This window comes from Oryctolagus cuniculus, chromosome 2 (assembly GCF_964237555.1).
Source record: "Oryctolagus cuniculus chromosome 2, mOryCun1.1, whole genome shotgun sequence".
Classification (NCBI taxonomy): Eukaryota; Metazoa; Chordata; class Mammalia; order Lagomorpha; family Leporidae; genus Oryctolagus; species Oryctolagus cuniculus.
In genome coordinates, this window is record NC_091433.1 from 100,400,460 (window position 1) to 100,427,767 (window position 27,308).

Genomic DNA, 27,308 nt, shown 5'->3' on the forward strand with positions numbered 1-27,308 from the left:
TGCATTCCTATATTTAAGTTAATAATTGATGACATCTCTCAGATTTGTCTCCTGGTCCTCTCAGTTTTCAGTTATATTAACTTAATCCATTTCCTTCTGCATAAACGTTTTCTTTCCCAAACTGGCAGGCACATTTTCCTTTTATACTGACGATTCCCCGGCATCTTCAGTTGCTTCCTCCCTGGCCTGTGCTGCTGTGTGAGCATCAGCCTTGCAGTGGGGGTTCCAGATCAGCTCCCTCTACAACAGCCATCCCTCTTCCTTATGGCTTTTCCCAAAGAAGATCTTGCCTCTTCCTTATGGCTCTCAGTCTCATAGATCAGTGCACTGTGTCTGACACAGTTTATATTTACAGACATACATTTTTTCTCAGTATAAGTAAAAGTACAAATGGCCGCTTATGCTGCCTGCTGTGGGGCAGGACTTTGGAGTCTGTTGTGGTTCCATATGAATTTTAAGATGTTAGATTTTTTTCTGCGAATAGTATCATCAGAGGCGGCCAGTGTTGTGGCACAGTAGGCTAAGCCACTGCCTGGAATGCTGGCATCCCACGTGTGTGCCAGTTTAGGTCCTGGCTGCACCACTTCTGATCCTGGAAAATCAGCTGAGATTATCCCACGTATTTGGGTCCCTACCGCTCACATTGAGACCTGGATGGAATTCCTGGCTCCTGGCTTTGATCTGGTCCAATCCTGACCATTGTGGCCATCTGGGGGAGTGAACCAGCAAATGTAAGATCCACCCCCCTCCATCCTTCTTTTCAAATAAACAAATCTTAAAAAATCATTAGAATTTTGATAGGGATTACACTGACCCCATGGATAACTTTGTGGTATCATGATAACTTATTTCTTATGTAAAAGTATCTTGCTGTCTTTTAGTTCGTTTAGATGTCTTTAGGAAATAGGCGAGGTCTTTGGGTTTCTGTATTGGAAATTATAATTATTCCCATTTAATATATTGTGGAGGGAAAAAGAAGTTACACAGTGAAGTCTATTCAACAGCCGGCGCCGCGGCTCACTAGGCTAATCCTCCGCCTAGCGGCGCCGGCACACCGGGTTCTAGTCCCGGTCGGGGCGCCGGATTCTGTCCCGGTTGCCCCTCTTCCAGGCCAGCTCTCTGCTGTGGCCAGGGAGTGCAGTGGAGGATGGCCCAGGTGCTTGGGCCCTGCACCCCATGGGAGACCAGGAAAAGCACCTGGCTCCTGGCTCCTGCCATCGGATCAGCGCGGTGCGCCGGCCGCAGCGCGCCGGCCGCGGCGGCCATTGGAGGGTGAACCAACGGCAAAGGAAGACCTTTCTCTCTGTCTCTCTCTCTCACTGTCCACTCTGCCTGTCAAAAAAAAAACCAAAAAACAAACAAAAAAAAAACCAAAAAAACAAAAAACAACATAAAGGGGGATGTATTCCTAAATACAGTGTTTTACAGTAAAGAGTACTAATGTTTAGCAAGGAATTTTTATGTTTTGGGAGTGTTCATTGTTATTAGAATTCTATTTTATTAGCCTTTAGAAAAGAATTCACCATTGCATCCTTAAATCCAGCCTTTAGTTTTGTGTGTCTTCTAAATTATATCTTTGTTTGCTTAATTAATTATCTTTATTATTTTTCTTCTTCTACTTCTTATTTATTAAAATCATTTTTAATTTTAGAGTAAATTTTAATTTTTCCTCCCCCTTATCCTGTTTATGTTTTTTTTTAAAAGATTTATTTATTATTTTATTTGAAAGAGTTACGCAGAAGGAGAGGCAGAGAGAGAGACAGAGAGAGAGGGAGAGGTCTTCTATCCGCCAGGTTACTCCCCAGTTGGCCACAATGGCCGGAGCTGCGCTGATCCAAAGCCAGAAGCCAGGAGCCAGGAGCTTCTTCCGGGTCTCCCACACGGGTGCAGGGGCCAAAGGACTTGGGCCATCTTCTACTGCTTTCCCAGGCCATAGCAGGGAGCTAGATCAGAAATGGAGCAGCCGGCTCCAATGAGTGCCCATATGGGATTCCGTGTGGCACTGCAGGTGGCAGATTTAACAGCTACACCAAAGCGCTGGCCTCATGTGTATGCTTTTAATACTACAGACTTTCTTCTAAGTTGTTTGGTTAGATTCACAGCTTTAACATGTGAAAGGCGCTATATTGTCATTCAGTTTTATATATGGTCTAATTCCTATAATGATTTTGAAAAATTGTAAGTGTGGAAAAAACATAACAAAATGCATAACATAAATTTATCATCCTAATAATTTAAAAATTAAAGTTTTGTTTTTGGGAGCCAGAGATAGGAAGACAGAGAAAGAATATACAAAAGCCAGAGAGTGCTGACTCTCTCCCTCAATTGCCTGAGTCTTCTGGGAGCTAGGAACTCAGTCCAGGTCTGCTCTGTGTGTCACAGGATAGTGCTACTCCCCACCCTCCCCACCCTCCATCATCTCTTGCCTCCAAGATGCATTGGCAAGAAACCCGATCAGAAGCAGAGGAGCTGGGACTCAAGCAGGCACTCTGATGTGGGAGGTGGGCACCCCAAGCTGCAGCTGAGTCTGCTGTGCCACCACGCCTGCCCCTGTGTTCTGTGTTCCACATACATACATCATAAAGATGCTCCACCACCAAGTGCTCCTCATGTCCTCGTCACGGCTGCCTTCAGTGACATGCATTAACAGGAACCCGGAGTCAAGAGCCGGAGCCAGGCACTGAACCCTTCTACTCCAATAAATGGGACACAGGCATCTTAACCGTTGGGCTAAATCCCTACCCTCTTACTATTTTTAAGTCTGCAGTCCAGTAGTGTTACGTCTGAGTGTATTCTTATTGTTGTGCAACAGATCTCTCTCTAGAACCTTCATCTTGTCAAACTGAAACTCCATACCCATTAAATAATAACACATTTTGGGGCTGGCACTGTGGTGCAGCTGGTAAAGCTGCCACCTGCAGTGCCGTCATCCTATGTGGGTGTTGGTTCGAGTCCTGGCTGCTCCACTTCTGATCCAGCTCTCTGCTATGGCCTGAGAAAGCAGTAGAAGATGGCCCAAGTGCTTGGGCCCCTGCACCTGTGTGGGAGACCCGGAAGAAGCTCCTGGCTTCAGATTGGCCCAGCTCCTGCCATTGCAGCCAGCTTGGGAGTGAACCAGCAGATGGAAGATCTCTCTGTGTCTCTCCCTCTGCCTCTCTGTAACCCTGCCTTTCAAATAAACAAATAAATATCAAAAAAATAATAACACATTTTTCCCTTCTCCTAGTAGCTGGCAGCTGCCGTCCTATTTTTTTTTTTTTTTTTTGAGTTTGGTGCTACTGGTGTAAGTGGAATCATATGGTGTTTATCTTTTTGTGTTTGGGTTGTTTCCCTTAGCAGCATGTCCTCAAGGTTTTGTTGATGGGATAGATTAAATTAGTTTGTTTTTGAATATTGAACCAGCCCAGCATACCTGGGATGAATCTCATTTAGGTTTGAGATTTCTACCTGTTGTTCAATTCAGTTGTGAGTATTTTGTTGATAATTTTTGGATCCATGAGATTCTGATTCTTTGTTTTCTTGTAATATTTCATCTGGTTTTGGTATTAAGGTGATGCATGAGTTAGGTAGTATTCTCTGCTGCTATCTTCTGGAAGAGATTTGCTATAATTTTTTTCTTGGCTGCTTAGCAGAATTCACCAGTGAACCCATGAAAGCCCAGTGTTTTCTATTTTGTAATGTTATTAATTAGTCAGTTTCGTTGACAAGGACCTGTTTCTTCTTGTGTGAGTTTTTGCTGATTGTGTCTTTCAAAATATCACACCATTTTATTTAGGCTATCAAATGTGTAGGTATAGAATTCTTTTTTTTTTTTTTTTGACAGGCAGAGTGGACAGTGAGAGAGAGAGACAGAAAGGTCTTCCTTTGCCGTTGGTTCACCCTCCAATGGCCGCCGCGGCCGGCGCGCTGCGGCCGGCGCACCGCGCTGATCCGATGGCAGGAGCCAGGAGCCAGGTGCTTTTCCTGGTCTCCCATGGGGTGCAGGGCCCAAGCACCTGGGCCATCCTCCACTGCACTCCCTGGCCACAGCAGAGAGCTGGCCTGGAAGAGGGGCAACCGGGACAGAATCCGGTGCCCCGACCGGGACTAGAACCCGGTGTGCCGGCGCCGCTAGGCGGAGGATTAGCCTAGTGAGCCGCGGCGCCAGCAAAATTCTTAATATTCCTTATTATCCTTTTGATATCTAGGTATTTGTAGTGATGTACCTTCTTTCATTTCTGATATTGATAATTATATCTTCTTTCTCTTTTTTCCCTTTCTCTCTTTTTTCCTTTTCTTTCTTCTGCTTACCTTAGATTTATTATTTTTTCTTTTTCTAGTTTCCTTAGATCTTTCATCTTTTCTTATATATGCATTCGGTTCTACAAATTTCTCTTTAAGCACTGCTTTTGCTTCTCCCAAATTTTGACAAACTGTTCACTTAGTTCAAAATATTTAAAATTCTCTTTTGTGATTTCTTCCTTAACCCAGTGTTACTTAGCAGTTTGTAGTTTTATCTCTAAGTACTTCCTGGTTTTCCAGGTATCTTTCTAGTCCAATTCCTTTGTGGTCTGAGGACATATATTCTATAATTTGTACTTTAGAGAATGTGTTGAGCTGTGCCTTGTAGCATGGGCATGGCCTGTCCCATGTGGCCTTGGGGAGAGTGTACACTCTGCTGTTGCTGGATGAGGTAGTGTATAGGTGTCCATTATGTCCAGTTAATCGCTGGTGTTTTGAGCTTATGTATGTCCTTACTGGGTTTCTGTCTGCTGGATCGCTCCATTTCTGATAGAGAAATAGAGAGCTGTTGAAGTCTTCAAGAATAGTGGTGGTTCCATGTATTTAACCTTGTAATCCTGTCAGGTTTAGTTCATGCATGTGGAGCTTTGTTGTTTTGTACATAACACATGAAGCATTAATAAGTCTTCATAGAGAATTAACCTCCTATCATGTAATGTCCCTTGATCCCTGATAATGTTCTTTGCTCTGCAGTCAGCTCTGTCTGAAATTAATATAGTTATTGTAACTTTCTTTTCTTTTGTATTAGCATGGTATATCTTTCCCTGTCCCTTTACTTTCATTATATATGTGTCTTTACATTTAAAATGGGTTTCTCATAGACCACGCATAGTTGGGTCTTGATTCTTCATACACATTGACTTTCTCTTGGTCTTATTTTTTGTTCCTATTTTTGTGTTTTGCTATTTTTCAGGCTTTTGTGGTTTCAACTGCACATTTTATATGATTTTCTGTCCTTTCTATGAGTATTAACTATATTTTTTTTGCTTTTCTTTTAGTTGCTGCACCAGAGTTTACAATATATATTCACAACTAATCCAAGTCCACTTAATTTTTTTTATAAAAAAATCATGTAAGTAACAGAGAGAAAAAGGCAGCGAGAGAGAGACAGAGAGAGAGAGACTTTCATCCACTTGTTCATTCCCTAAATTGTGCCAATGGTGAGGGTTGGGCCAAGCCAAAGTCAGGAGATAGGAGCCAGGAGCCAGGGGCCAGGAGTTCAGTCCAGGTCTCCCATGTGGGTGGTGGGAACCAAGCACTTGGGACATCTTTTATTGTCTTCCCAGGCATATTAGCAGGAAGCTGTATCGGAAGCATGGAGTAGCTGGAACTCAAACCAGTGCTCCCAATTCACTTTTATAAAATACGATGCCATTTCACAGGTGCTTTATAAAAGCCAAGTACCTTCATATCATATCTTACAATCACAAAACAGTCCTAATCCTTCTCTCTTCCCTTTGTGTCTTTGTTGCCATTTATTTCACTTAAGAGCAAACTATAACAATCATATGCAGTGTTGGTATTGTTTTGAACAAACTGTTATTTGTTAGATTGACAAATGGAAAAATAAAGTTTTTTTTTACAGTCATTTATTCCTTCTCTAATACTCTTTTCTTTATGTAGATCTGAGTTTCTGACCTGTATTAATTTCCTTTCTATTAGCATTTCTTGTGAAGCATGTCTAATGGCAGCAAATTCCTCTGGTTTTTATTTGCCTGAGAACGTTCTTATTTCTCTTTCATTCTTGAAGTATAACTAATCAGGACAGCAGATGGGTAGGATTTTTCTTTTAACATTTCAAGTATTGTATTCCATTATCTTCTTGCTTGACTGGTGTTGAAGGAGAAGTCATATGTAGTTTTTATCGTTGCTCTCCTACAGATATAATTTTTTTTCTCTGACTATTTTTGGGGTTCCATGCCATCCCCTCTTTGTATTTTCTGCAATCTGAGTATAGTTGGAATGGGGTAGTGGTTTGTTTTGTTTTTAATTGTTATTTATTCCAGCTAGTGTTATCTGACCTAGATCTCTGGTATGGTGTCTGATTAAGGGGGGCAGTTTCTGTTGGCAAGTGCTCAAGCTCAGAGACAGTTTACTCAGCTGAATCCAGTTTACCAATGAGCCTATCAAATGATCCCTGTATTTCTGTTACATTGATTGATCTCTACTATTTCCTTCTTTTTAAAAAAGATTTGTTTATTCATTTGAAAGGCAGAGAAAGAGAGAGAGAGGGGGGAGAGAGAGAAAGTCTTCTATCTACTGAGTGACTGCCCGAATGGTCACAGCAGCCAAGGCTAGGCCAGACAGAAGCCGGGGGCCAGAAGCTCCATCGAGGTCTCCCACATGGGTGACAGGGCCCACGTTGCCTTCCCGGGTGCATTGGCAGAGAGCTAGATCAGAAGCAGAGCAGCAGGGACTCCAGCTCTGCCATGGTGTCAGCGTCACAGTGGAATCTTAACAGAGTGTACTACAACACTGGCTCCCTCCACTATTTTTTTTTTTTTTTAGAATGTCCATCTGTCTGCTTAGATTATCACTTGCTCTTGCATGTTGTCTACTGTTTCTTTTCTTTTTTTTTTTTTTGACAGGCAGAGTGGACAGTGAGAGAGAGAGACAGAGAGAAAGGTCTTCCTTTGCCGTTGGTTCACCCTCCAATGGCTGCCGCGGCCGGCGCACTGCGGCCGGCGCACCGCGCTGATCCGATGGCAGGAGCCAGGAGCCAGGTGCTTTTCCTGGTCTCCCATGGGGTGCAGGGCCCAAGCACCTGGGCCATCCTCCACTGCACTCCCTGGCCACAGCAGAGAGCTGGCCTGGAAGAGGGGCAACCGGGACAGAATCCGGTGCCCCGACCGGGAGTAGAACCCGGTGTGCCAGCACCGCAAGGCGGAGGATTAGCCTAGTGAGCCGCGGCGCTGGCTTTGTCTACTGTTTCTATTAGAGTCCATCCGATGTCCACCAACTGATGACTGGGTAAGGAAATTATGGTGTGTTTACACTATGGTATACTACTTAGCCATAAAAAAGGATGCAATCCTTTCTTTGGCAACAAAATGGATGTGACTGGAAGCCCTTATACTTAGTGAAACAAGCCAGTCCCCAAAAGACAAATACTACGTATTTTCCCTGATCTGTGGTAACTAATGGAGTACCAAAAATGTAATGCAAAGGAGTGAAACTGACATTTTGAGCTTCGATGATTGTTTACAGCCCTTGTCTCCACTGCTGAGGAACAGTGTTGTTTTCTTCATCCTATTTGTTCCCCTCATTACTTAGCATAGGGTTAATTTTATGAGTATAAAGTAATCTGAAAGTAGATCACTGTAAAAATGAAGGGGAGGTGGCGACTCTGTGGCACAGTGGGGTAAAGCCCTTTTTTGCCTGCAGCTCCTGTATCCCATATGGGAGCTGGTTCCAGTCTAGGCTGCTCCACTTCTGATCCAGCTCCCTGCTAATGTTCCTCGGAAAGCAACAGAAGATGGCCCAGGAGCTTGGGTCCCTACAATCACGTAAGAGATCTAGAAGAGGCTTCTGGCTCCTGGCTTCAGATCGGCACAGCTCCAGCCATTGTGACCATCTGAGGAGTGAACCCATGGATGGAAGACCTCTCTCTCGGTCTGGAACTCTGCCTTCCAAATAAATAAATCAATCTCTCTTTTCTTTTTCCTTTTCAAAGAAAATGGTATTAAGAGAGGAGACCTGATAGGAGGTATTTAACTTATGAGCGCTCCACCCCATGAATGGATTAACACCACTCTCGTGGGATGGGTCATTACAAAGAGGGGAGTCCAGCCTCTTTCTTCTCTCACACTGTGTTGCTCTTGCATCTTCTCCCCCGAGGTGACAGAGCGTGAAGGACCTCATCAGATCCCAGCATGTTCTCTTGGACTTCCACAATGGTGAGCCAAATATTTTCCTATTGTTCATAATTTACAATAGGTGGTATCCTATTGGAAGAAAATAGAAAAGATAATTGGTACCAGAAGTGGCACTAGTTTAACCAATACCCTCTATGTGGAAGAAACTTTGGAGTGGGTAATGGGTAGCGACTGGAAGAATTTGGAAGATCAGAGTAGAACAAGCCTAGGTGACCACACTGCTGCATTAAGTATCATTCTGGTGACAGCTTAGTGGAAGAAAAGAGCTATGGGGAAAGACTGGAAGTCCTTAAGGATTACATGAGAGACCACGATCATGGACAGCATAGGCCATTCTGATGAGCTCTCAGGTGGAACTGAGGAATGAAGTATTGGAAATTGAAGTAAAGCCCATCCTTGTTGCAAAGATCTTGGCAGAATTTTGTCCATGTCCTTGGACCTTGTGGAATGCAGAGCACTAAACTGATGAACTAGGGCATCTGGTAAGAGAATTATCTAAGCAACAAAGCCTTCAGTCTACCGGTTGACTACTTTGAACCACACACAGTGAGATGCAAGTGGGAAGAACTGACTTAGGAAGGAATTTTTAATTAAAAGAGCAGTAGAATGGGAAGATTTGGAAATTTTGCAGCCTGGCCACATAAAACATGAAAAGGTGTGTTCAGGGGAGCAAAGCAGGGATGTGGCCAAGTGGCAGTTACCAAGTAGACAAGTGAACAGGAGGGAATCAAGGCAATGGGAGACTGACCTCAGAGGCATTTCAGAGATCCCTCGGGCTGGTCCTCCCAGCACTGGCTAAGCAATCTAGGAGCGCAGAATATCTCTGGAAGGGACCTGGCTGCCCTCCATGGGCCTCCTGTGTTCTGGTGTAGCGTTCCTTGGCTGTCCCGGTCTTGGCTCGTTCAGACCTACTTCTGACTTGGCCTGTGCTGTGGAAGGTACAATCGATAAGCCTTGGTGACATCCACGGTGTGCGGAAAGCAAGAACTGTGGGTCCATGGCTCCCTCGACTTAGATTTCACAGGATGCTGTGGGAAGGCAGGGGGCCCAGACAGAGACTTGTCTCAGGGCTAGAGCCACCACAGCGAGCTTCTGCCAAGGCAATGCTTCAGGGACCTGTAAGAGTGGGGCCACTCCCAGACACCAGAGCCATAGAGTTACCACTGTGCGATGCCAGTCTTGGGGAGAGCTGCAGGCATGAGGCCCAAGCTGAGCGAGCTGCTGGGTGGACTGAGCCTAACAAAGCTATAGGTGTGCCGGTGCCCGGATTCCGTACATGAATCCAAGGGGGCTGTTCTCCAGCCTTCAGATTTAATGCTGTTTTGCTGTTGAGTTGTGGACTTAGCTGGAACCAGTTATCTCTTTTGCCTTGCCTACTGCTCCTTTTCGGGATAGGAATGCCTTTCCTATGCCTGTCCCACCGCTCTGTTTTGGAAATGTCTTGACTTGCTTGCGTCGGCTCGCAGCTGTAGGGCATTTGCTTTAGGATGAGGGTCACCTGTTATCTGATTTGGCTGAGACTTTCACCTTGGTGCTGGAACAAGTTAAGACTTTCCAGGCTATTGGGATGGAAGGAATGTATTTTGCCTGTGAGAAGGACGTGAGTTTTGTGGAGCCAGAGATTGAATGTTATGGTCTGACATTTTGCCCCCTCCAAAACTTATGCTGAGCTTAATTGCCATTGTAACAGAATCAGGAGATGGTGCTTCATGGGAGCCACTGAGGGCTCCAACTCATGGATGAGTTAAGGCCAGCATCACAGGAGTGGGTTGGTTACCATGGTGGGGGTGTTGGTGTTTTCCCTCCTTGTCCAATCTCTCGGTGCTGTCTTGCTCACTTGCTCTCTTGCAGTCTTGCTCTCTTGCCTTTTGACCATGAGGCCCTTGCCAGGTTCTGGCACCATGGTCGTGGACTTCCCTGTCTCCAGGACCATGAGCCAAATAAACATGTACACTTCATAATTTTCCCTCCCACGGCATCTTACTGTAGCAGCGGGAAAAGGGCTCATACCATCATGTACTTAAAAATGAGCGTAATCCAAAAGTTAGTCTGAAAAGTTCAGTGTTTTTTAGGTGATGCCTAAAACATTTTTAGTATGTGAACACGGTCTGTGGAAAGCTTCAGGATAATGATAATCAACAGTGTACCAGGATCCTCACTAGTTATTGACTGAACCTCTTTTAAAGAGAAGTTACCACCAAACACTCCAAACCCCAGAGTTAGAGGAAGGTTTATGGTCGGGTGGCAGAAGCCCGATGGTCCAGGGAAGAGGGCGAGAGAGTAAGAGATCAGGAGAGTGTAAGAGAGATCAAGAGAGAGAGAGACACGTGTTCAGGAACAGGTCCTGTTAAACCTTTGCCGGGGGGTGGGCAGGGAAGTAGGAGCAGCAAATCCCATTAGGGTTGGGGTAGAACTGACACCTGTGGTTGGGCCATGGGTCACCTGGCTTCTGGCAATGGCGGCATGGGGGCAAGAGCCTAGGATGATGTTCTGGGTGTAGATTGCACACAGATAAGACTGTGCCATTTTACTAACATTCTCCTCTTGTGTTTTATAAAGCAAGAGTTGTATGGGATTACTTTATCCCTCAAAGTCCAGGAGGGGTAGAGGGACAATGATCTGTCTTTAGAGCTACTTCCTGCTGACAAGTTACTCTCTGCTGGCATGGGGCAGTGTCTCAAGTCGCTGTCTCCTGGGTGGGGAGCCGAGTATGTCCCTGTAGCAGCATTTGGTCGACTGCCTGGTTGGTGAAGGTGTTGGTTCGTTCTACTATCATCTCTTGTAAACACTTAAACATACACTGTATTGTAAAATTCAGGTTGTTGGCCGGCGCTGTGATCATGGGTAAGGCCACTGCCTGCAGTGCGGGCATCGTATATGGGGCATTAGTGGGAGTCTCGGCTGTTCCACTTCCCATCCAGCTCTCGGCTATGGCCTAGGAAAGCAGTAGAAGATGGCCCAAGTCCTTGGGTCCCTGCACCCTCATGGGAGAGCTGGAAGAAGGTCCTGGCTCCTGGCTTTGGATTAGTGCAGCTCTGGCCATTGTGGCCAATTGGGGAACTGTGGATGGAAGACCTCTCTCTCTGTCTCTCTCTCTCTCTGCTTCTCCTTCTCTCTTTGTGTAACTCTTTCAAATAAATAAAATACATAAAAATAAAAGACAGAATAGCAGCCCAGGACCCTAAGAGTGCGTTAACCAAGTAGTGAGAGGATTTCTTAGCGGAGCATCCCGCCGTCTGGTCTTGGCAGGTCATGGGTCCTGAAGGAGGGGAGGCGTCGGCAAGGAAAGGAGATGAGGAGACCAGGTTTAGGTGGCAAGGGGAAGCATCACTCTCAGTCCTCTCATAGCTTTATTTCATAGTCTTCTTACACATACTTTTCATTAAGTCTTCTTCCTTCTATGCCCCTATGCTTTCTGGGAAAGAACACATCACAAGGGATCATCTATGCATAGCCTTTCTCTATGAAACTTGTTTTGTTTCATTTCCTTTCATGGCCTCATCATAACCTCCCCATTAATCTTGCCTCTATGCATAGTGGATACGTCAGCTATATGAAACTTGGAAAAGTCTAAGGTTTCATAGGTTAATTGATTTATTTTAAAAGGTCAAAACTGTATAAAGTTCTTTTTTTTTTTTTTTTGACAGGCAGAGTTAGACAGTGAGAGAGAGAGAGACAGAGAGAAAGGTCTTCCTTTTCCGTTGGTTCACCCCCCAAATGACTGCTATGGCCGGTGCGCTGTTTCAATCCGAAGCCAGGAGCCAGGTGCTTCCTCTTGGTCTCCCATGTGGGTGCAGGGCCCAAGCACTTGAGCCATCCTCCACTGTACTCCCGGGCCACAGCAGAGAGCTGATCTGGAAGAGGAGCAACTGGGACAGAATCTGGCGCCCCGACCGGGACTAGAACCCGGTGTGCCGGCACTGCAGGCAGAGGATTAGCCTAGTGAGCCCTGGCGCCGGCCAAAAATGTATAAAGTTCTAATGATTATATCCTGTTTTTCTAAAGGTAAGTCACAACCCCAACAGCTGTGTTTTTTATAAAACCTATTCCATTGCCTAATGTAAGAGTTCCTTGTTCCTGTGGTCTACATTTCCAAGCAGGGGTATAACGTCCTAACCTTTGTAAGAATGGCAGTGCTTGTACATCAATCCACCTGCTGTAATATTAACCGTGTACCTGCCATCCTCATCATACACTCCTGTGTAAGGCAAAGGTGTGTTTGTGGGAACAAGGACCTGTATGCTCTTTCTGTTCTATTTTCTCATAAAACTCGTCATTACTCATGTTCCTGATAATATTTTGCTCTAGACAAATTTTAGAAAATTACCCTCTTATTTCTCCAGTCACCTCCTGTAACTCATTTTTTTTTACAAGAAACAATTTTTCTTACATTGATATCCATGATTTGAACACCCAAACCCAATGATTACATCGTTATTAAGCCTAATAAAAACAAGAAGAAGATGGCTTCAGTTCAGTCAAGGGCTTCCTGCTTTGCGGAGTTCCCCATATGGGTGCTGGTTCAAGTCCCGGCTGCTCCACTTCTGATCCAGCTCTCTGCTATGGCCTGGGAAAGCAGTAGAAGATGGCCCAGGTCCTTGGGCCCCTGCACCTGCATTGGAGACCTGGAAGAATCTCCTGGCTTCGGATTGGCGTAGCTCTAGCTGTTGCAGTCATCTGGGGAGTGAACCAGCTGATGCAAGACTTACCTCTCTCTGCCTCTGCCTCTCTGTAACTCTTTCACATAAACAAATAAAATCTTTAAAAAAAAAAAAGCTTTCTCTCTCTTTGGTCTGAAAGGGAGGTTTTTCCTGTTTACTGTGCCCACAGCGATGTAAATCTAGCCGTGAAAGCATAATTTAAGCTCTCATTTTGGCTGTGTTATTATTACAGAAAATGTTAGCCATCCCTTTTATAAGATCTAAAGATCAAACTGTCCAATCTGGAGAGTCCCTCAAATAGTCAGTTTCCGATCTTAAAGCGAATAGAGAAATGAGGGAGCAAGTCCCAGATCGCTTACTGACAATAACAATATCAAATGAAAACTTAGCAAACAATTTCAACCGTTAAATAACAACTTATGAAGACATTTACCAGAATGTCCAATGCCTTCTATAAGGCGGGGCGGAGCAAAGACCAGTTGGAGGACAGGGGCCCGAGGGTAAAGGCAGGGAAACTTCCATTCCCAAACTTGCCCTTGCTTCTCCGGGAGGCTCTTTGGTAAGACGAGGGGAGTAGACTTTGGACAAGGCCTGGTTCTAAGATAAAGTCAGAATTCCTGGGTCGGAGGGGGAGGTACAGTGAAAGCTGGGTTTCGGGTCCGGCCCTTGACCTCTAGAGGGAACTTTGGAAGCCAAAAGGCCCTTGGATGGAAAGCAGGAAGTACACATAGAAGGTTTAGATGGAAGATAGGAAAAAGCTTGAACATACAGGATCTCCTTCCATTTTCCTGATCACTTACAGAAGTGATAAAAATATCAGGGTTGGTGTTTGAGGTCTGGAGCCAATTTGAGAGGGACCATATTACTTAGAAGACAACTGAGAGGAAGCAGCTCCCATGGTGACCTCTAGAGTTGGATCAGTGGATATCGGGTGTCCCCAAGACCATGGCTGTCCAATGGGATGATAAGGGAACAGAGGGTGGGGGTCGTCACCCACGCACCCACTGGAGTCCAAGGCTTAGCCCATAGAAGGGAAACAGGAGGCTGAGTTGTCACACACACCCACTGTTGCCCGGACACAGAGTCTGTAGGGAGTTGTGGTGCCTGGTACCAGGGCTTTGAGATGAAGGAGAGGGAGCCACACCTGTGACAGAGGTTGCCATGAGAATTTCCCGTTCTGCGTCTTACCTCAGGATTTGAAAGACCAGTGTGTGGATGGAGATCACAGAGCATTTGGTGAATGAAAGGAGTTCTGGGAGTATTTTTTGTGATTGGCAGAAATCCAGACCCCAAGACAGCTCAGAGATCCCCAAAGGGAGAGCAAAGTCACTGGGGGAGCCTGGATCCAAGTCACATCACCAATGTAGAGAAAGGTCACCAGAAGACACGGCAAACATCTGAGTTAGAGGAAAGGTTTATTGTCGGGTGGGAGAATCCCAATGGGCCAGGGGAGAGGGTGGGAGGGTAAGAGAGAGAGAGAGAGAGAGAGAGAGAAGACACATGTTCAGGAACAGATCCTGTTACACCTTTGCTGGGGGTGGGCAGGGAAGTAGGAGCAGCAAATCCCATTAGGGTGGGGTGGAGCTGACATCTGTGGTTGGGCCATGGGGTCACCTGGCTTCCAGCAGTGGTGGCAGGGGGGCTAGAGCCTAGGATGGTGTCTGGGGTGTAGATTGTGCCACAGATAAGACTGCGCCATTTTACTAACAGCTCTCTTCTACACTGCCACCCTCCTCTCACTCTGCACCATGCCCAATGCCTGGTAGCTCTACACTTTTTTTTTTTTTTTTTAGTAGTGTGTACAATCAGTCTGAGAACCTCAATTCAATATCACTCAGTCTGAGTATCAAACTTTATTATGCAATACACTGGGAAATAAAATAAAACAACTTCAAAAAAAGAGAGAGATTTATTTATTTGAGAGGCAGAAGCAAAGGCAGAGGCAGAGAGAAAGAGCTCTTCCATCCACTGATTCCTTCCCCAAATGGCCGCAATAGCTGTAGCTGAGCCTCTCTGAAGCCAGGAACCAGGCAGTTTTCTCCAGGTCTCCCAAGCCAGCACAGGGGCCCAAGGACTTGTGGCATCTTCCACTGTTTCCCAGCCCATAGCAGAGAGCTAATTTGGAAGTAGAGCAGCTGGGTCTCGAACCGGCACCCGTATGGGATGCTGGGATTGCAGATGGCAGCGTTACCCGCTACACCACAGCGTCAACCCGTAAAACAGCTTTTAATTTTTGTCTTACTAGAATTGGAAGTGGAAAGCGAGGCTGGTGTCAGCCATTTTCTTCTTGTAGTCTTCATTGAACCTCTCATTCTGGGCCACAGTGAAGTGGTGCTTCCAGTCTCCCACTGTCCCTGAAACACAGCCACGTGGGTGAGCGTTAATAGCTGCTGGAGGAGTTTGTGTTTCCCTCCTCTCCTGTTTCTGTGCGATGATTTCTACTCTGTCTTCTAGGAGGGGACAGTGTTGGGCAAAACAAGGCTCTTGCTATGCTGTCCCTCTCTTGCTCTTGTCTGAACTGTAGACAGGAAGAGCCTGTTCCCCACAAAGCCCCATTACTGGGGGAAGGACACCACTGTTGCAACAGCAGGCCTGGGAGGTTTCTGTCTCTCTCCTGGCCTCTTGCACATCACGGCACGGTGGGTGCTGGGACCATGGCTTCTATGCCATGAGCTGAGCAGAAGGACCCCTTCCTGGGAGGTCCCAGGTACAAGTCTGAAGTTGTAGAACTTGCTCCCACCCAGACCTCCACTTGCCATCCCACTTATCATCCCAGTGTTGCCTTTGTTACCACTGTCTGTTATCTCATGCATTTCTCATTTATTTTGCTAGCCAATAGAATATGATATCCGCAAGGGAAGGAATTTTTGTGTTTTGTTTGCTGCACCCACCAGTGCCTGGCACATAGTAGCCTCTCAGTAAGTATTTTTGGATACTTGAATCTGATAGCATATAGCCGTGTATAAACTAGATTGTTCACCACATCTGAGTTAGATTTCTGGAGGGAACGTGGGGCTACATGGTGGTATTCAGATACCAAACCTCACTGGCTGATAGGGGATTGTAAACATTGTTTTCATTTCTTCGGTGGTTTCTTAAATGCATCTTTTCCCAAAGTCCTCCATTACAGCCATTCTAATCCCAGGCATAGGAAAGACAGCTCCCCAATGGCTCTGAAGTGCTGCATCATTCTTTTAAGGTTAAGGCCAAAAGAAAACATAAGCAACCTTTTCTCATGAATGGAGAAATGGCGTGGTTCATAAATTCAGTAGGAAGTGATGAATAGTTTGCCATTGGATTCTGCTTCATGACATCGAATGAGGTGTGATGGACAATTGTATCTAGAACGTTGTCATCTAGTTTCTTCCCAATAAATTCTGCCAGCTTCTGAATTTCCTGCTTTGGATTCTATGATGAAATTCAAAAGAAAAGACAAGATTGGCTATAAAATAATTAGTTCAAAAGATTATGAAAATGTATTAGGGATAGTAACCAGCAGCGATGTTACAAAGAATTCTTCATTTGTAAATGCCCAACTGCCCAGAAAGGACTCAGTCTACCATGGTGGCCCATACTGTTTTCTTATAGTAATTGGAATTACTGGGAATTTTCCCCTGTAATATGTAAGCATCAGGTGGGTAGGGCTAGTGACACAAACAGTGGCTTTCATTGTCCGTGAATGTATCACTGTGGGAATGCATTAAGGATTATTTCCCAAAGTCCTGCTCAACTTAGTTATTGGAGGGAGGGGTCTTGGTGAGCTCAACATCTAATAGGGAGATTGCATAGACTCCCAGAAAGAACAGAGACATTCCAGAGGTGCAGGGGCAGAACGTTTAAGATCTGACCCAGAGGTGACTGTATCCTATCCCTGTGACTGTTAGAGATCTCCCAGACCACAGCAATGATTTTAGTAAGAGGAAAGGAGAGGTTCATTCTTTGTGTGTGCGTATGCCCCAAAAGGCACTGATGGTTATTATTATTTTTTTTTTTTGACAGGCAGAGTGGACAGTGAGAGAGACAGAGAGAAAGGTCTTCCTTTGCCGTTGGTTCACCCTCCAATGGCTGCCGCGGCCGGCACACCGCGCTGATCCGATGGCAGGAGCCAGGTACTTCTCCTGGTCTCCCATGCGGAGCAGGACCCAAGTAATTGGGCCATCCTCCACTGCACTCCCTGGCCACAGCAGAGAGCTGGCCTGGAAGAGGGGCAACCGGGACAGAATCTGGCGCCCCAACCGGGACTAGAACCCGGTGTGACAGCACCGCAAGGCGGAGGATTAGCCTAGTGAGCCGCGGTGCCGGCCACTGATGGTTATTAATACCCGGTGCCCAGCATGGTCAGGGTCAGGTGTTTGGGCATTCTGAGAGGAACTCAGTTCTTGTTGGAGCGCCACAGAGCCCTGGGAAACTACTGTGGCTGTGGGAATCCATTGTCTGCTGGGCAGGGTATGGGGAACGGAGGGGCTTACGCTGACTGCTGTGTCTGGAGTGTGCCTCTGCTTCAAAGCCTTGAATGTTCAAAGTGCTTAATTAAATTGTCTTCATACAGACTTGGGATGAGAAAGAACGCTGAGAAGTGAACTCTGACCTACTGCCAGGGAACATCCCAGAACATGATCACAGAAATATTTAAAATGCTTTGAGAGACTATGAGGTTTCAATAAAATTTCTTCCTGGAACTCCTAACACAGGAGGATCTCCGTGTTTCCCACTCCCAGGACATACTCTACATCTCTGGTACTTCTATTACATATGCAATAGGCAAACAGGGTCTGTGTGAAGTTTCCTATTCTAAATTTAATAGGACTCTTTCTTCTGTAACCCCCTTAGCCTGTCATATCTACTCAAAAAGAGCAAACTCTATGAATACACCTCTCACAACTATAATATTCTTTTATTGAGTGTCTATATGGGGGACTTTAGAACTGAAATAGTGCATATATCTGAAATGAATTCCCTCAGGACACAGGCAATGAGGGTCTGGTTTGCATGCTTTCCAGTCATTTACATTTGGTGCCCTTTGCAAGCATTTCCACGCTTTTGTACCAGGAGTGGGTGATACAGCCAGTTTGTGAAGCACCTATTCAGTATCACAGTTTTTGATAATACATTTAAGAACAGAGACAGTATTCTTTGTAGATCTCCATATTTAGTGGAGTCACAGAAGGTATCTGAGTAGACTATCCTTACAACAATCACAACCTCATTTAGTGCCCATACAGATCCTGGATTGCTGAGTATTATTATCTCTTTTTTTGCATATAAGAAATCTAAGTACCCAAGATGTTAAGTGTCTTTCCGAAGTATAGTTGATACTAGGTTGTACAGCCAGAACGTGAATTCAAGAATTTTAATTCGTAGTATTTTCCATTCCATCGTCATTTCCTAAAGTGTTTTTTGAAACTATGTGGCTGTTTCTCAATGGTAATACAAAATGTGCTAGCATGACTTTTCCACCTAAACTGAGTTCTGAGAGACACAAGGAGGGAAGAGCGTCTTCTGTATTTGGCAACCATAGCCTGTAAGGTGCACCACCCCCCAGGGCACCAGGAAGCTAAGGGTGAGAGTTTGTAATGCATGAATTCATGATCTCCCCTGTGTACTTGGACACATGGGCAGCTGTGGCCAGTGAAACGCAGGAATGTCCTCCTCTCTGCTTCAACCTGAGTCCCCGATAGGGCCACTACTCATGACTTGTATGTTTTACCATCCACGGGAACACAGTGGATGGCCCTGCCCTCACCTTCTTCATTTCTTCGTAGAAGAGGTAGAGAATGTTGTGTTGGTCTTTGGCTTTCCACCATCCTTTCACATGGTCATGCCAGGAGCCCCAGCACACTGGAAAGTGGGATGGAAAGCAAGGCAGTGAGTTACACAGGTTCAACCAACAGGTGTTGCATTGGAAGGAGAATCTCTGAAGGGGATCAGAGTGTTGTCTCAAAGGAGGCAGAGCCCCTGCGGACCTAGGGATGATTCACTCCTTTTAGGGCGCTTTAGGATTTTGAGGAGGAAGGAAGGAAGGAAGGAAGGAAGGAAGGAAGGAAGGAAGCAAAGCTCTTACCTTTCCCAGCCAGGAAATTCTCAAAGTATTCTTCCCATGTTCCTGGATCAGGAAGTCCTTTATTCATTCTTTGGAAATGATAATAGGATACCACAATGTCCTTGGCATTCCTTGCCACATAGATGATCTGCAAATATGGAAGGGAGAGAAGAAACAAAAGAGGATGAAATCCATGTCTGTACTCTCATTGCCAACAGTCACACAGGGGTGGATACAGTTCTGGCAGACATTTGTTCTGGTGCTTCTTACAGCCATCCTGCCTTTTTTTGTTCTTTTTCTTATTACGTTAGTTGGCCACCATGGGCAGATCTGAAGCCAGGAGCCAGGAGCTTCTTCCAGGTCTCCCACGTGAGTACAGGGGTCCAAGGACCAGGCCATCCTCTGCTGTCCTCCCAGGCCACAGCAGAAGCCTGGATCAGAAGTGGAACAGCCGTGACGGGAACCACTGTGCACATGGATGCTGGCATCCCAGTCGGCGGCCCCACCCACTTACCACAGAGTTGGCTCCAACCATCCTGGCTTTTGTGAGAGAGGAAAAATATTCCTATCAATTTGCATATGGATTACTGTGAAGAGGTAGAGCTTTTTTTTTTTTTTTAAATTTTACTTAAGTTATACAAGTTCCATTTCATGTATTTCATATATAGAGATGTAGGAACATAGTGACACTTTTCCTCACCCTCTTTCCAGCTCATGCTCCATCCCTTCTTCCTCCTCTGTCTCACATTCCCACTCTTAATTTCTACAAAGTTATATCTTTAGTTTATTTAACAACTGTATAGTTAACCCTACGCTTAGTAAAAGAGTCTGACAAATGGCATAATTAAAAAAAAAAACAGTGTTTCTCAATGAAGAGACATGAGTTGTAAATGATCATTAAGTTTCAAAATGTGTATTTCACTGAAAAATATTAAATTTCAGTACCCCATTAGTTACCTTGGATCTGGGAAATCATATGACATCTGTCTTTTTGGGACTGGCTTATTTCACTAAGTAAACTGGTTTTCAATTGTATCCATTTTGTTGCAAAAGACAGGATTTCTTTTTTTTTTTTTTATAGCTGAGTAGTACTCCATAGTGTACATATAGCATAATTTCTTTATCCAGTCAACAGTTGATGGACAGCTGGGTTGATTCCATATCCTACCTATTGTGAATTGTGCTCCAGTGAACATGGGGGTATAGATAACTCTTTCATATCCTGATTTCTTTTGGTTTGAGTAAATTCCCAGGAGTAGGATGGCTGGATCATATGGTAGGTCTATATTTAGCTTTCTGAGTTATCTCCATATTGTGTTCCACAATGGCTGCCCCAATTTACATTCCCACCAGCAGTGGATTAGGGTACCTTTTTCCCCACATCCTTGCCAGCATCTGTTGTTTGTTGATTTCTGTATGAAAGGCATTCTACCTGGAGTGAGGTGAAGCCTCACTGTGGTTTTGATTTGCATTTCCCTGATGGCTAGTGATCCTGAGCATTTTCTCAAGGTCTGTTGGCCATTTGGATTTCCTGTCTTGAAAAACGCCTGTTGAAGTCCTTTGCCCATTAAGGAGGTGGATTTTTTTTTTGAACAGGCAAAATGTTTTAAGAGGAAGGATGTGGAGGACTAAGATTGTTCTAAAGAGTACAGCCGTGAGTCCCTTTTGCTCTTTACCTTACAGTTGTTCTCTAGGAAGGATGGTGGCAGCAACTCGATGGGAAGATGTGTTTTCAGGTTCCGTGGTGAGGGCATTGCATTAGCTTGTTCCAAACCTGAAAAAGTAGTTTATAATAATTTCCTACTATTTTTCTCTTTGCTTCAAACAGGGAGCAAAATACCTGGGGAGCAATGCCAGGCAGCCACAGAGCACTGAGCTATTGTTTTTGATTCGAGGGAAGTCCTGTCACCTATTAGTAGACTTCTTGCCTAGAACAATTCCTAGCAAATACAACCAACCCGATAAATAAGAACCTAAAATTTCAGACCCTCTCACTGTTATTATCTTATAAGTGTTCATCTTTGTGAACTGCGACTAATTTATAACTACAAAATCAAAATTTAAGTTACTTCTGCATAAAGAGGAAATCATTTAGGAAATTCTGTAGTATAGCAATGGCCAGACTGAAGGCTGGGGCCTGGCATTGGTGGCACAGTGGGTCAAGCCATGGTGTGCCATGTCAGCATCCCATTTCAGCACTGGTTCTAGTCTAGTTGCATTGCTTCTGATTGAACTCACTGATTATGTGTCTGGGAAAGCAGGGGAAGATGGCCTGAGTGCTTGGGCTCCTGCCACCCATGTGGGAGATTCTTAGATGGAGTTCCAGGCTCCTGGCTTTGGCCTGGCCGAATCCTGGTTATTGGATCATTTAAGGAGTGAACAGCAGATGGACGATCTTCCTGTCTCTGTTTCTCTGTCTCCCTGTAACTGTTCTTCAATTAAATACTCATTAAAAAAAAGACAAAGCAACAAAATCCATCAATGAGTGCCTATAATTTTGCGAGGTGCATTCAATTGTAAAACCCCTAAGGGTATGTCCAGAAACATAGTCAAGTGTGGCTATTGGATACTCACCAGATCCTATGGAAGGCATTACGTACTCGATGAAAGGAAACCGTATATAACTGGGTGCTCGTTTACTCATCTCAACGTCACCTTCATTTTGTATTAGGTCCACTATCTCCTGAGTCCATGTTGTTCCTAATTCCACATAGAAGATGCAGATGCAGAGACAGTTAGAGTACTATATTCTTAAAATTGTGACCAAATACTTTCTTAGAACATCTACGTGAATTTGAAAGCCTTGTTTATAGAAATGGACTTCAGAAAACATCCTTTCTTATTTATAGCATAAGTTACCATGACATGAATTTTTATACAAATACTCCATTCATGAGTGGGCATTAGATTGATGATATGCAATTATTTTTTTCTATCACGACCTTTAATTTAGGTTGTTGGCCTGTTGATCTAGCTGTGTGGTAAACAATTATGATCTCCTGTGGAGTAAAGACTGTGGTTTCAAATTCTTTTCCCTAAGCACAGTGTATGAAGTTTTTGCTTCAGAGCCAGCAGATGTTGGCTGAGTGAATGAATGATTAGTGCCTGGGCTTACTATATGCCACTAACCTTTAGTATCCATTTTCACTCTTTTCTCTGTTTTCTCCTTATCTCAGCAGTAGAAAGGCAAAAATGTACATTCCCTAGACTCCCTCCTTTGCCACAAAGATTCTGAATGTTATTTCTTTTATTTTTTGGATTCTGCATTTTATGTAATAATTTCTGCATTTTACAAAAATTTTATTTAAGTTATACAAGTTTCATATATACAGATTTAGGAACATAGTGACATAGTGACACTCGCCCCCACCTTGCCTTCTGCTGCTCTCCAGGATTATTTTTGTCATTTATACTTATCTCTTACCTCTAATAAAAAAAATCTTCATTCATATATAAGATTTTAATGATGATTAAATATTACATTGGATGAAAAACATTTTTATTCTTCATGCTTTTTGAATTGTTTAAACCCTATTTATTCCACGAAAAGTAAATGAATCAAATCTTAAGGCTTGCACTTGGCAGGTAGAATGAAAGATTACACAAAGTACTGAGAGTGGGTATTTGGCCCAGTGGTCAGGCTGCTCCATGTCCCTCATTGGTGTGAGCACCTGATTCACTTGCTGGCCCTGGCCCCTGACTCCTGCCCGTGCAGCCCCTGGGAGGCAGTGGTGGTGCTGGCTGCGTGATTGAGTTCTTGCCTCCCGCATGGGAGAGGTGAATTGAGGTCCTGGCCCTGGCTCCAGCCCCTGCCCACGGCTACTGCAGAGATTCGGGGAATGAAGCAGTGGTGATTCGAGCTCTCTAGGCAGCTCTGTTTTTCTCTCTGCCTCTCAAATGAGGAAGTAAATGGAAAACACAACACTGAGCTGAAATGATAATCAAGCAGACTTGTGGATGAATTTAAGCTGCGTTCTTTCCTCGTGGCAAAACTCGCAAAAACTAGTGGCAAAACTCGCAAAACTAGTGGCAAAAACTTTGCTGATTTTCAGATTGACATTTAGAAAAATCTGATCCTGAATAGACTCCTGACGAGTAAGACTGTTACATCAGGACCAACATTTTTTTTTTTTATCTTTTATTTAATGAATATAAATTTCCAAAGTACGACTCATGGGTTACAATGGCTTCCCCCCATAACGTCCCTCCCACCCGCAACCCTCCCCTTTCCCACTCCCTCTCCCCTTCCATTCACATCAAGATTCATTTTCGATTATCTTAATATACAGAAGATCAGCTTAGTATACATTAAGTAAGGATTTCAACAGTTTGCTCCCACACAGAAACATAAAGTGAAAAATAATAGATGATTCTTTTTAAATGATGATGAAATCAGATCAGCCCTATTGTCATGTTTAATCCCAGTGAGAGTCAAGTTGGGAATTGATAATTTCTTTTTCTTTTCTTTTTTTTTTTTTTTTTTACAGAAGATCAGTTTAGTGTACATTAAGTAAAGATTTCAATCGTTTGCACCCCCATAGAAACACAAAGTGAAATATACTGTTTGAGTACTCGTTATAGCATTAAGCCTCAGTGTACAGCACATTAAGGACAGAGATCCTACATGAGGAGTAAGTGCACAGTGACTCCTGTTGTTGACTTTACAAATTGACACTCCTGTTTATGGCATCAGTAATCTCCCTATGCACCAGTCATGAGTTTACAAGGCTATGGAAGCCCCTTGAGTTCTCCGACTCTTATCTTGTTTAGACACGGTCATAGTCAAAGTGGAGGTTCTCTCCTCCCTTCAGAGAAAGGCACCTCTCTCTTTGAAGACCTGTTCTTTCCACTGGGATCTCACTCACAGAGATCTTTTTGCCAGAGTGTCTTGGCTTTCCATGCCTGAAATACTCTCATGGGCTTTTCAGCCAGATCCGAGTGCCTTTAGGGCTGATTCTGAGGCCAGAGTGCTATTTAGGACATCCGCCATTCTATGAGTCTGCTGAGTATCTCACTTCCCATGTTGGATCACTCTCCCCTTTATTTATTCTATCGGTTAGTGTTAGCAGATACTAGATTTGTTTATGTGCTCCCTTTGACTCTTAGTCCTTTCATTATGCATCAGGACCAACATGAACCACTGGACAAGGCCTCTGTTGGCCTGCACATTCTTCTGTTGGGATATTGAGAGAGATGTAACCTCCTGTGGAGGGTTGAACACAATCTCAGAAAAGACTGAGGTTCGCTTTCTCTCTGTCCCTCCCTGTCTCTGTATGTGTGTGTGTGTGCAAAAGGGCTCCTTGAGAGCAAACCTTCTTCTCTTACTGAATCCTTCACTTACCTTCCTAACTCTTTTTCCCCGTCCCTGCCAGCTCCTCCACCTACCTGCTTTAGGATAGGTAGAAATCAGCAGGTCATCAGGCTTGGCTTGGAAGTTCCAGATCAGATCCCAGGTGTCACAGGTGGCTGTGGGTAGAAGAATTCCTCTCATGTAGTCAACAGTTATGCGTGGTATTTCATCAAATTTTGAATTCTCTGCCATGGGTACTAGAAGTTGGGATCTTGTCCTGGTAAAAAATTACAGCACAGGGCTGTATTTTTGATATCGTGCAGATAATGCAACACTCAGAATACCAGTCCAGCCTGGAATAGCCTGGAACAGCCTGGTGCCCACCAGCAGAAATCAAGCAAGCCACTGAATGCCAGAGGGCTGCTTCCTAATCTAGTCCTTAGGACTTTTCCTGCTGAGCGCCTGCCCCTCCCACAGGCTGTGACGTCACCAGGGAGGTGTTCCCAGATCCTGAGTGAGGATAGGGTCCTGTCCCAGTGGTGCTCTCCCTGGCCTGTTACTGGTGTTTACGTTGTCTGTATCCCATGTCTGTAAAAACAGTTCCCAAGTCTGTCATTCATGGTTTTCTTTGGGAATTCTGAGCAATTGAATTGCAGGGCACTTGCCTGCGGGATGACAGAGGACTCAGTGACCTCTCTGAAAGCTGCGAGGCCTTTGCCTTGGGCTGTGCAGGGTCTGGACCTTGATCTGCACTTTCCAGACCAACAGCTGACAGGGTCAATTTTGTTACAGAGCAAACTACATCGTGGGCCACTGGAGAAGTTCCCTTCCTTCTGTAGGTTATTGCAGCTCTACTTCTGATCTGGTTTGTTTTGTTTTTCATTGTTATTTATTCCAGCTGGTGTTATCTGACCTAGATCTCTGGTGTGGTATCTGAAATTAAGGGGGGGAGTTTCTGTTGGCAAGTGCTCAAGCTCAGAGACAGTTTACTCAGCTGAATCCAGTTTACCAAGAGCCTATCAAATGATCCCTGTATTTCTGTTACATTGATTGATCTCTACTATTTCCTTCTTTTTAAAAAAGATTTATTTGTTTATTCATTTGAAAGGCAGAGTAACAGAGGGAGAGAGAGAGGGGCGGGGGGAGATGTCTTCTATCTACTGAGTGACTGCCCAAATGGTCACAGCAGCCGAGGCTAGGCCAGACAGAAGCCGGGGGCCAGGAGCTCCATCGAGGTCTCCCACATGGGTGACAGGGCCCACGTTGCCTTCCCGGATGCATTGGCAGAGAGCTAGATCAGAAGCAGAGCAGCAGGGACTCCAGCTCTGCCATGGGTGTCAGCGTCACAGTGGAATCTTAACAGAGTGTACTACAACACTGGCTCCCTCCACTATTTTTTTTTTTTTTAGAATGTCCATCTGTCTGCTTAGATTATCACTTGCTCTTGCATGTTGTCTACTGCTTCTATTAGAGTCCATCCGATGTCCACCAACTGATGACTGGGTAAGGAAATTATGGTGTGTTTACACTATGGTATACTACTTAGCCATAAAAAAGGATGCAATCCTTTCTTTTGCAACAAAATGGATGTGACTGGAAGCCCTTATACTTAGTGAAACAAGCCAGTCCCCAAAAGACAAATACTACATATTTTCCCTGATCTGTGGTAACTAATGGAGTACCAAAAATGTAATGCAAAGGAGTGAAACTGACATTTTGAGCTTCGATGATTGTTTACAGCCCTTGTCTCTACTGTTGAGGAACAGTGTTGTTTTCTTCATCCTATTTGTTCCCCTCATTACTTAGCATAGGGTTAATTTTATGAGTATAAAGTAATCTGAAAGTAGATCACTGTAAAAATGAAGGGGAGGTGGCGACTCTGTGGCACAGTGGGGTAAAGCCCTTTTTTGCCTGCCGCTCCTGTATCCCATATGGGAGCTGGTTCCAGTCTAGGCTGCTCCACTTCTGATCCAGCTCCCTGCTAATGTTCCTCGGAAAGCAACAGAAGATGGCCCAGGAGCTTGGGTCCCTACAATCACGTAAGAGATCTAGAAGAGGCTTCTGGCTCCTGGCTTCAGATCGGCACAGCTCCAGCCATTGTGACCATCTGAGGAGTGAACCCATGGATGGAAGACCTCTCTCTCGGTCTGGAACTCTGCCTTCCAAATAAATAAATCAATCTCTCTTTTCTTTTTCCTTTTCAAAGAAAATGGTATTAAGAGAGGAGACCTGATAGGAGGTATTTAACTTATGAGCGCTCCACCCCATGAATGGATTAACACCACTCTCGTGGGATGGGTCATTACAAAGAGGGGAGTCCAGCCTCTTTCTTCTCTCACACTGTGTTGCTCTTGCATCTTCTCCCCCGAGGTGACAGAGCGTGAAGGACCTCATCAGATCCCAGCATGTTCTCTTGGACTTCCACAATGGTGAGCCAAATATTTTCCTATTGTTCATAATTTACAATAGGTGGTATCCTATTGGAAGAAAATAGAAAAGATAATTGGTACCAGAAGTGGCACTAGTTTAACCAATACCCTCTATGTGGAAGAAACTTTGGAGTGGGTAATGGGTAGCGACTGGAAGAATTTGGAAGATCAGAGTAGAACAAGCCTAGGTGACCACACTGCTGCATTAAGTATCATTCTGGTGACAGCTTAGTGGAAGAAAAGAGCTATGGGGAAAGACTGGAAGTCCTTAAGGATTACATGAGTGACCACGATCATGGACAGCATAGGCCATTCTGATGAGCTCTCAGGTGGAACTGAGGAATGAAGTATTGGAAATTGAAGTAAAGCCCATCCTTGTTGCAAAGATCTTGGCAGAATTTTGTCCATGTCCTTGGACCTTGTGGAATGCAGAGCACTAAACTGATGAACTAGGGCATCTGGTAAGAGAATTATCTAAGCAACAAAGCCTTCAGTCTACCGGTTGACTACTTTGAACCACACACAGTGAGATGCAAGTGGGAAGAACTGACTTAGGAAGGAATTTTTAATTAAAAGAGCAGTAGAATGGGAAGATTTGGAAATTTTGCAGCCTGGCCACGTAAAACATGAAAAGGTGTGTTCAGGGGAGCAAAGCAGGGATGTGGCCAAGTGGCAGTTACCAAGTAGACAAGTGAACAGGAGGGAATCAAGGCAATGGGAGACTGACCTCAG

At 44.6% G+C, this 27,308-nt stretch overlaps 1 protein-coding gene and 1 long non-coding RNA gene across 13 annotated transcripts in view; one reads left to right on the plus strand and one right to left on the minus strand.

Annotated features, from left to right (window-relative positions):
- Positions 1 to 27,308, plus strand: part of LOC103346696 (uncharacterized) — an 89,459-nt gene that overhangs the window by 34,035 nt on the left and 28,116 nt on the right. For 3 of the 12 annotated variants that reach the window (XR_011386424.1, XR_011386429.1, XR_001792636.3), the window contains exons 4-5: positions 8,119 to 8,177; positions 25,557 to 26,576. This is a non-coding gene — a long non-coding RNA (uncharacterized lncRNA). Of the gene's footprint in view, positions 1 to 7,665; positions 8,178 to 15,649; positions 15,736 to 25,556; positions 26,577 to 27,308 lie in introns of all 12 variants that reach the window. The other 9 variants (XR_011386426.1, XR_011386432.1, XR_011386428.1 and 6 more) reach the window with 7 other exon arrangements.
- Positions 14,708 to 25,566, minus strand: LOC138842996 (sulfotransferase 1C4-like). The gene is made up of 7 exons (XM_008252988.4): positions 24,243 to 25,566; positions 21,432 to 21,557; positions 20,534 to 20,631; positions 18,879 to 19,005; positions 18,561 to 18,655; positions 16,045 to 16,225; positions 14,708 to 15,171 (listed from the first exon to the last, which is right to left on the minus strand). The coding sequence occupies exons 1-7, from the start codon at positions 24,397 to 24,399 to the stop codon at positions 15,059 to 15,061; spliced, it is 897 nt and encodes a 298-aa protein (XP_008251210.3). The 5' UTR covers positions 24,400 to 25,566; the 3' UTR covers positions 14,708 to 15,058.

Bases quoted from the DNA above. Each gene is read 5' to 3' on its own strand.
- LOC138842996 (XM_008252988.4), bottom strand. From the start codon at position 24,399: ATGGCAGAGAATTCAAAATTTGATGAAATACCACGCATAACTGTTGAC. The intron at 21,558-24,242 runs GTAGGTGGAGGA...ATGTGGAATTAG, and splicing joins TTCTACCTATCCTAAAGCAG to GAACAACATGGACTCAGGAG. The intron at 16,226-18,560 runs GTGAGGGCAGGG...ATTTCATCATAG, and splicing joins TCTACGAAGAAATGAAGAAG to AATCCAAAGCAGGAAATTCA.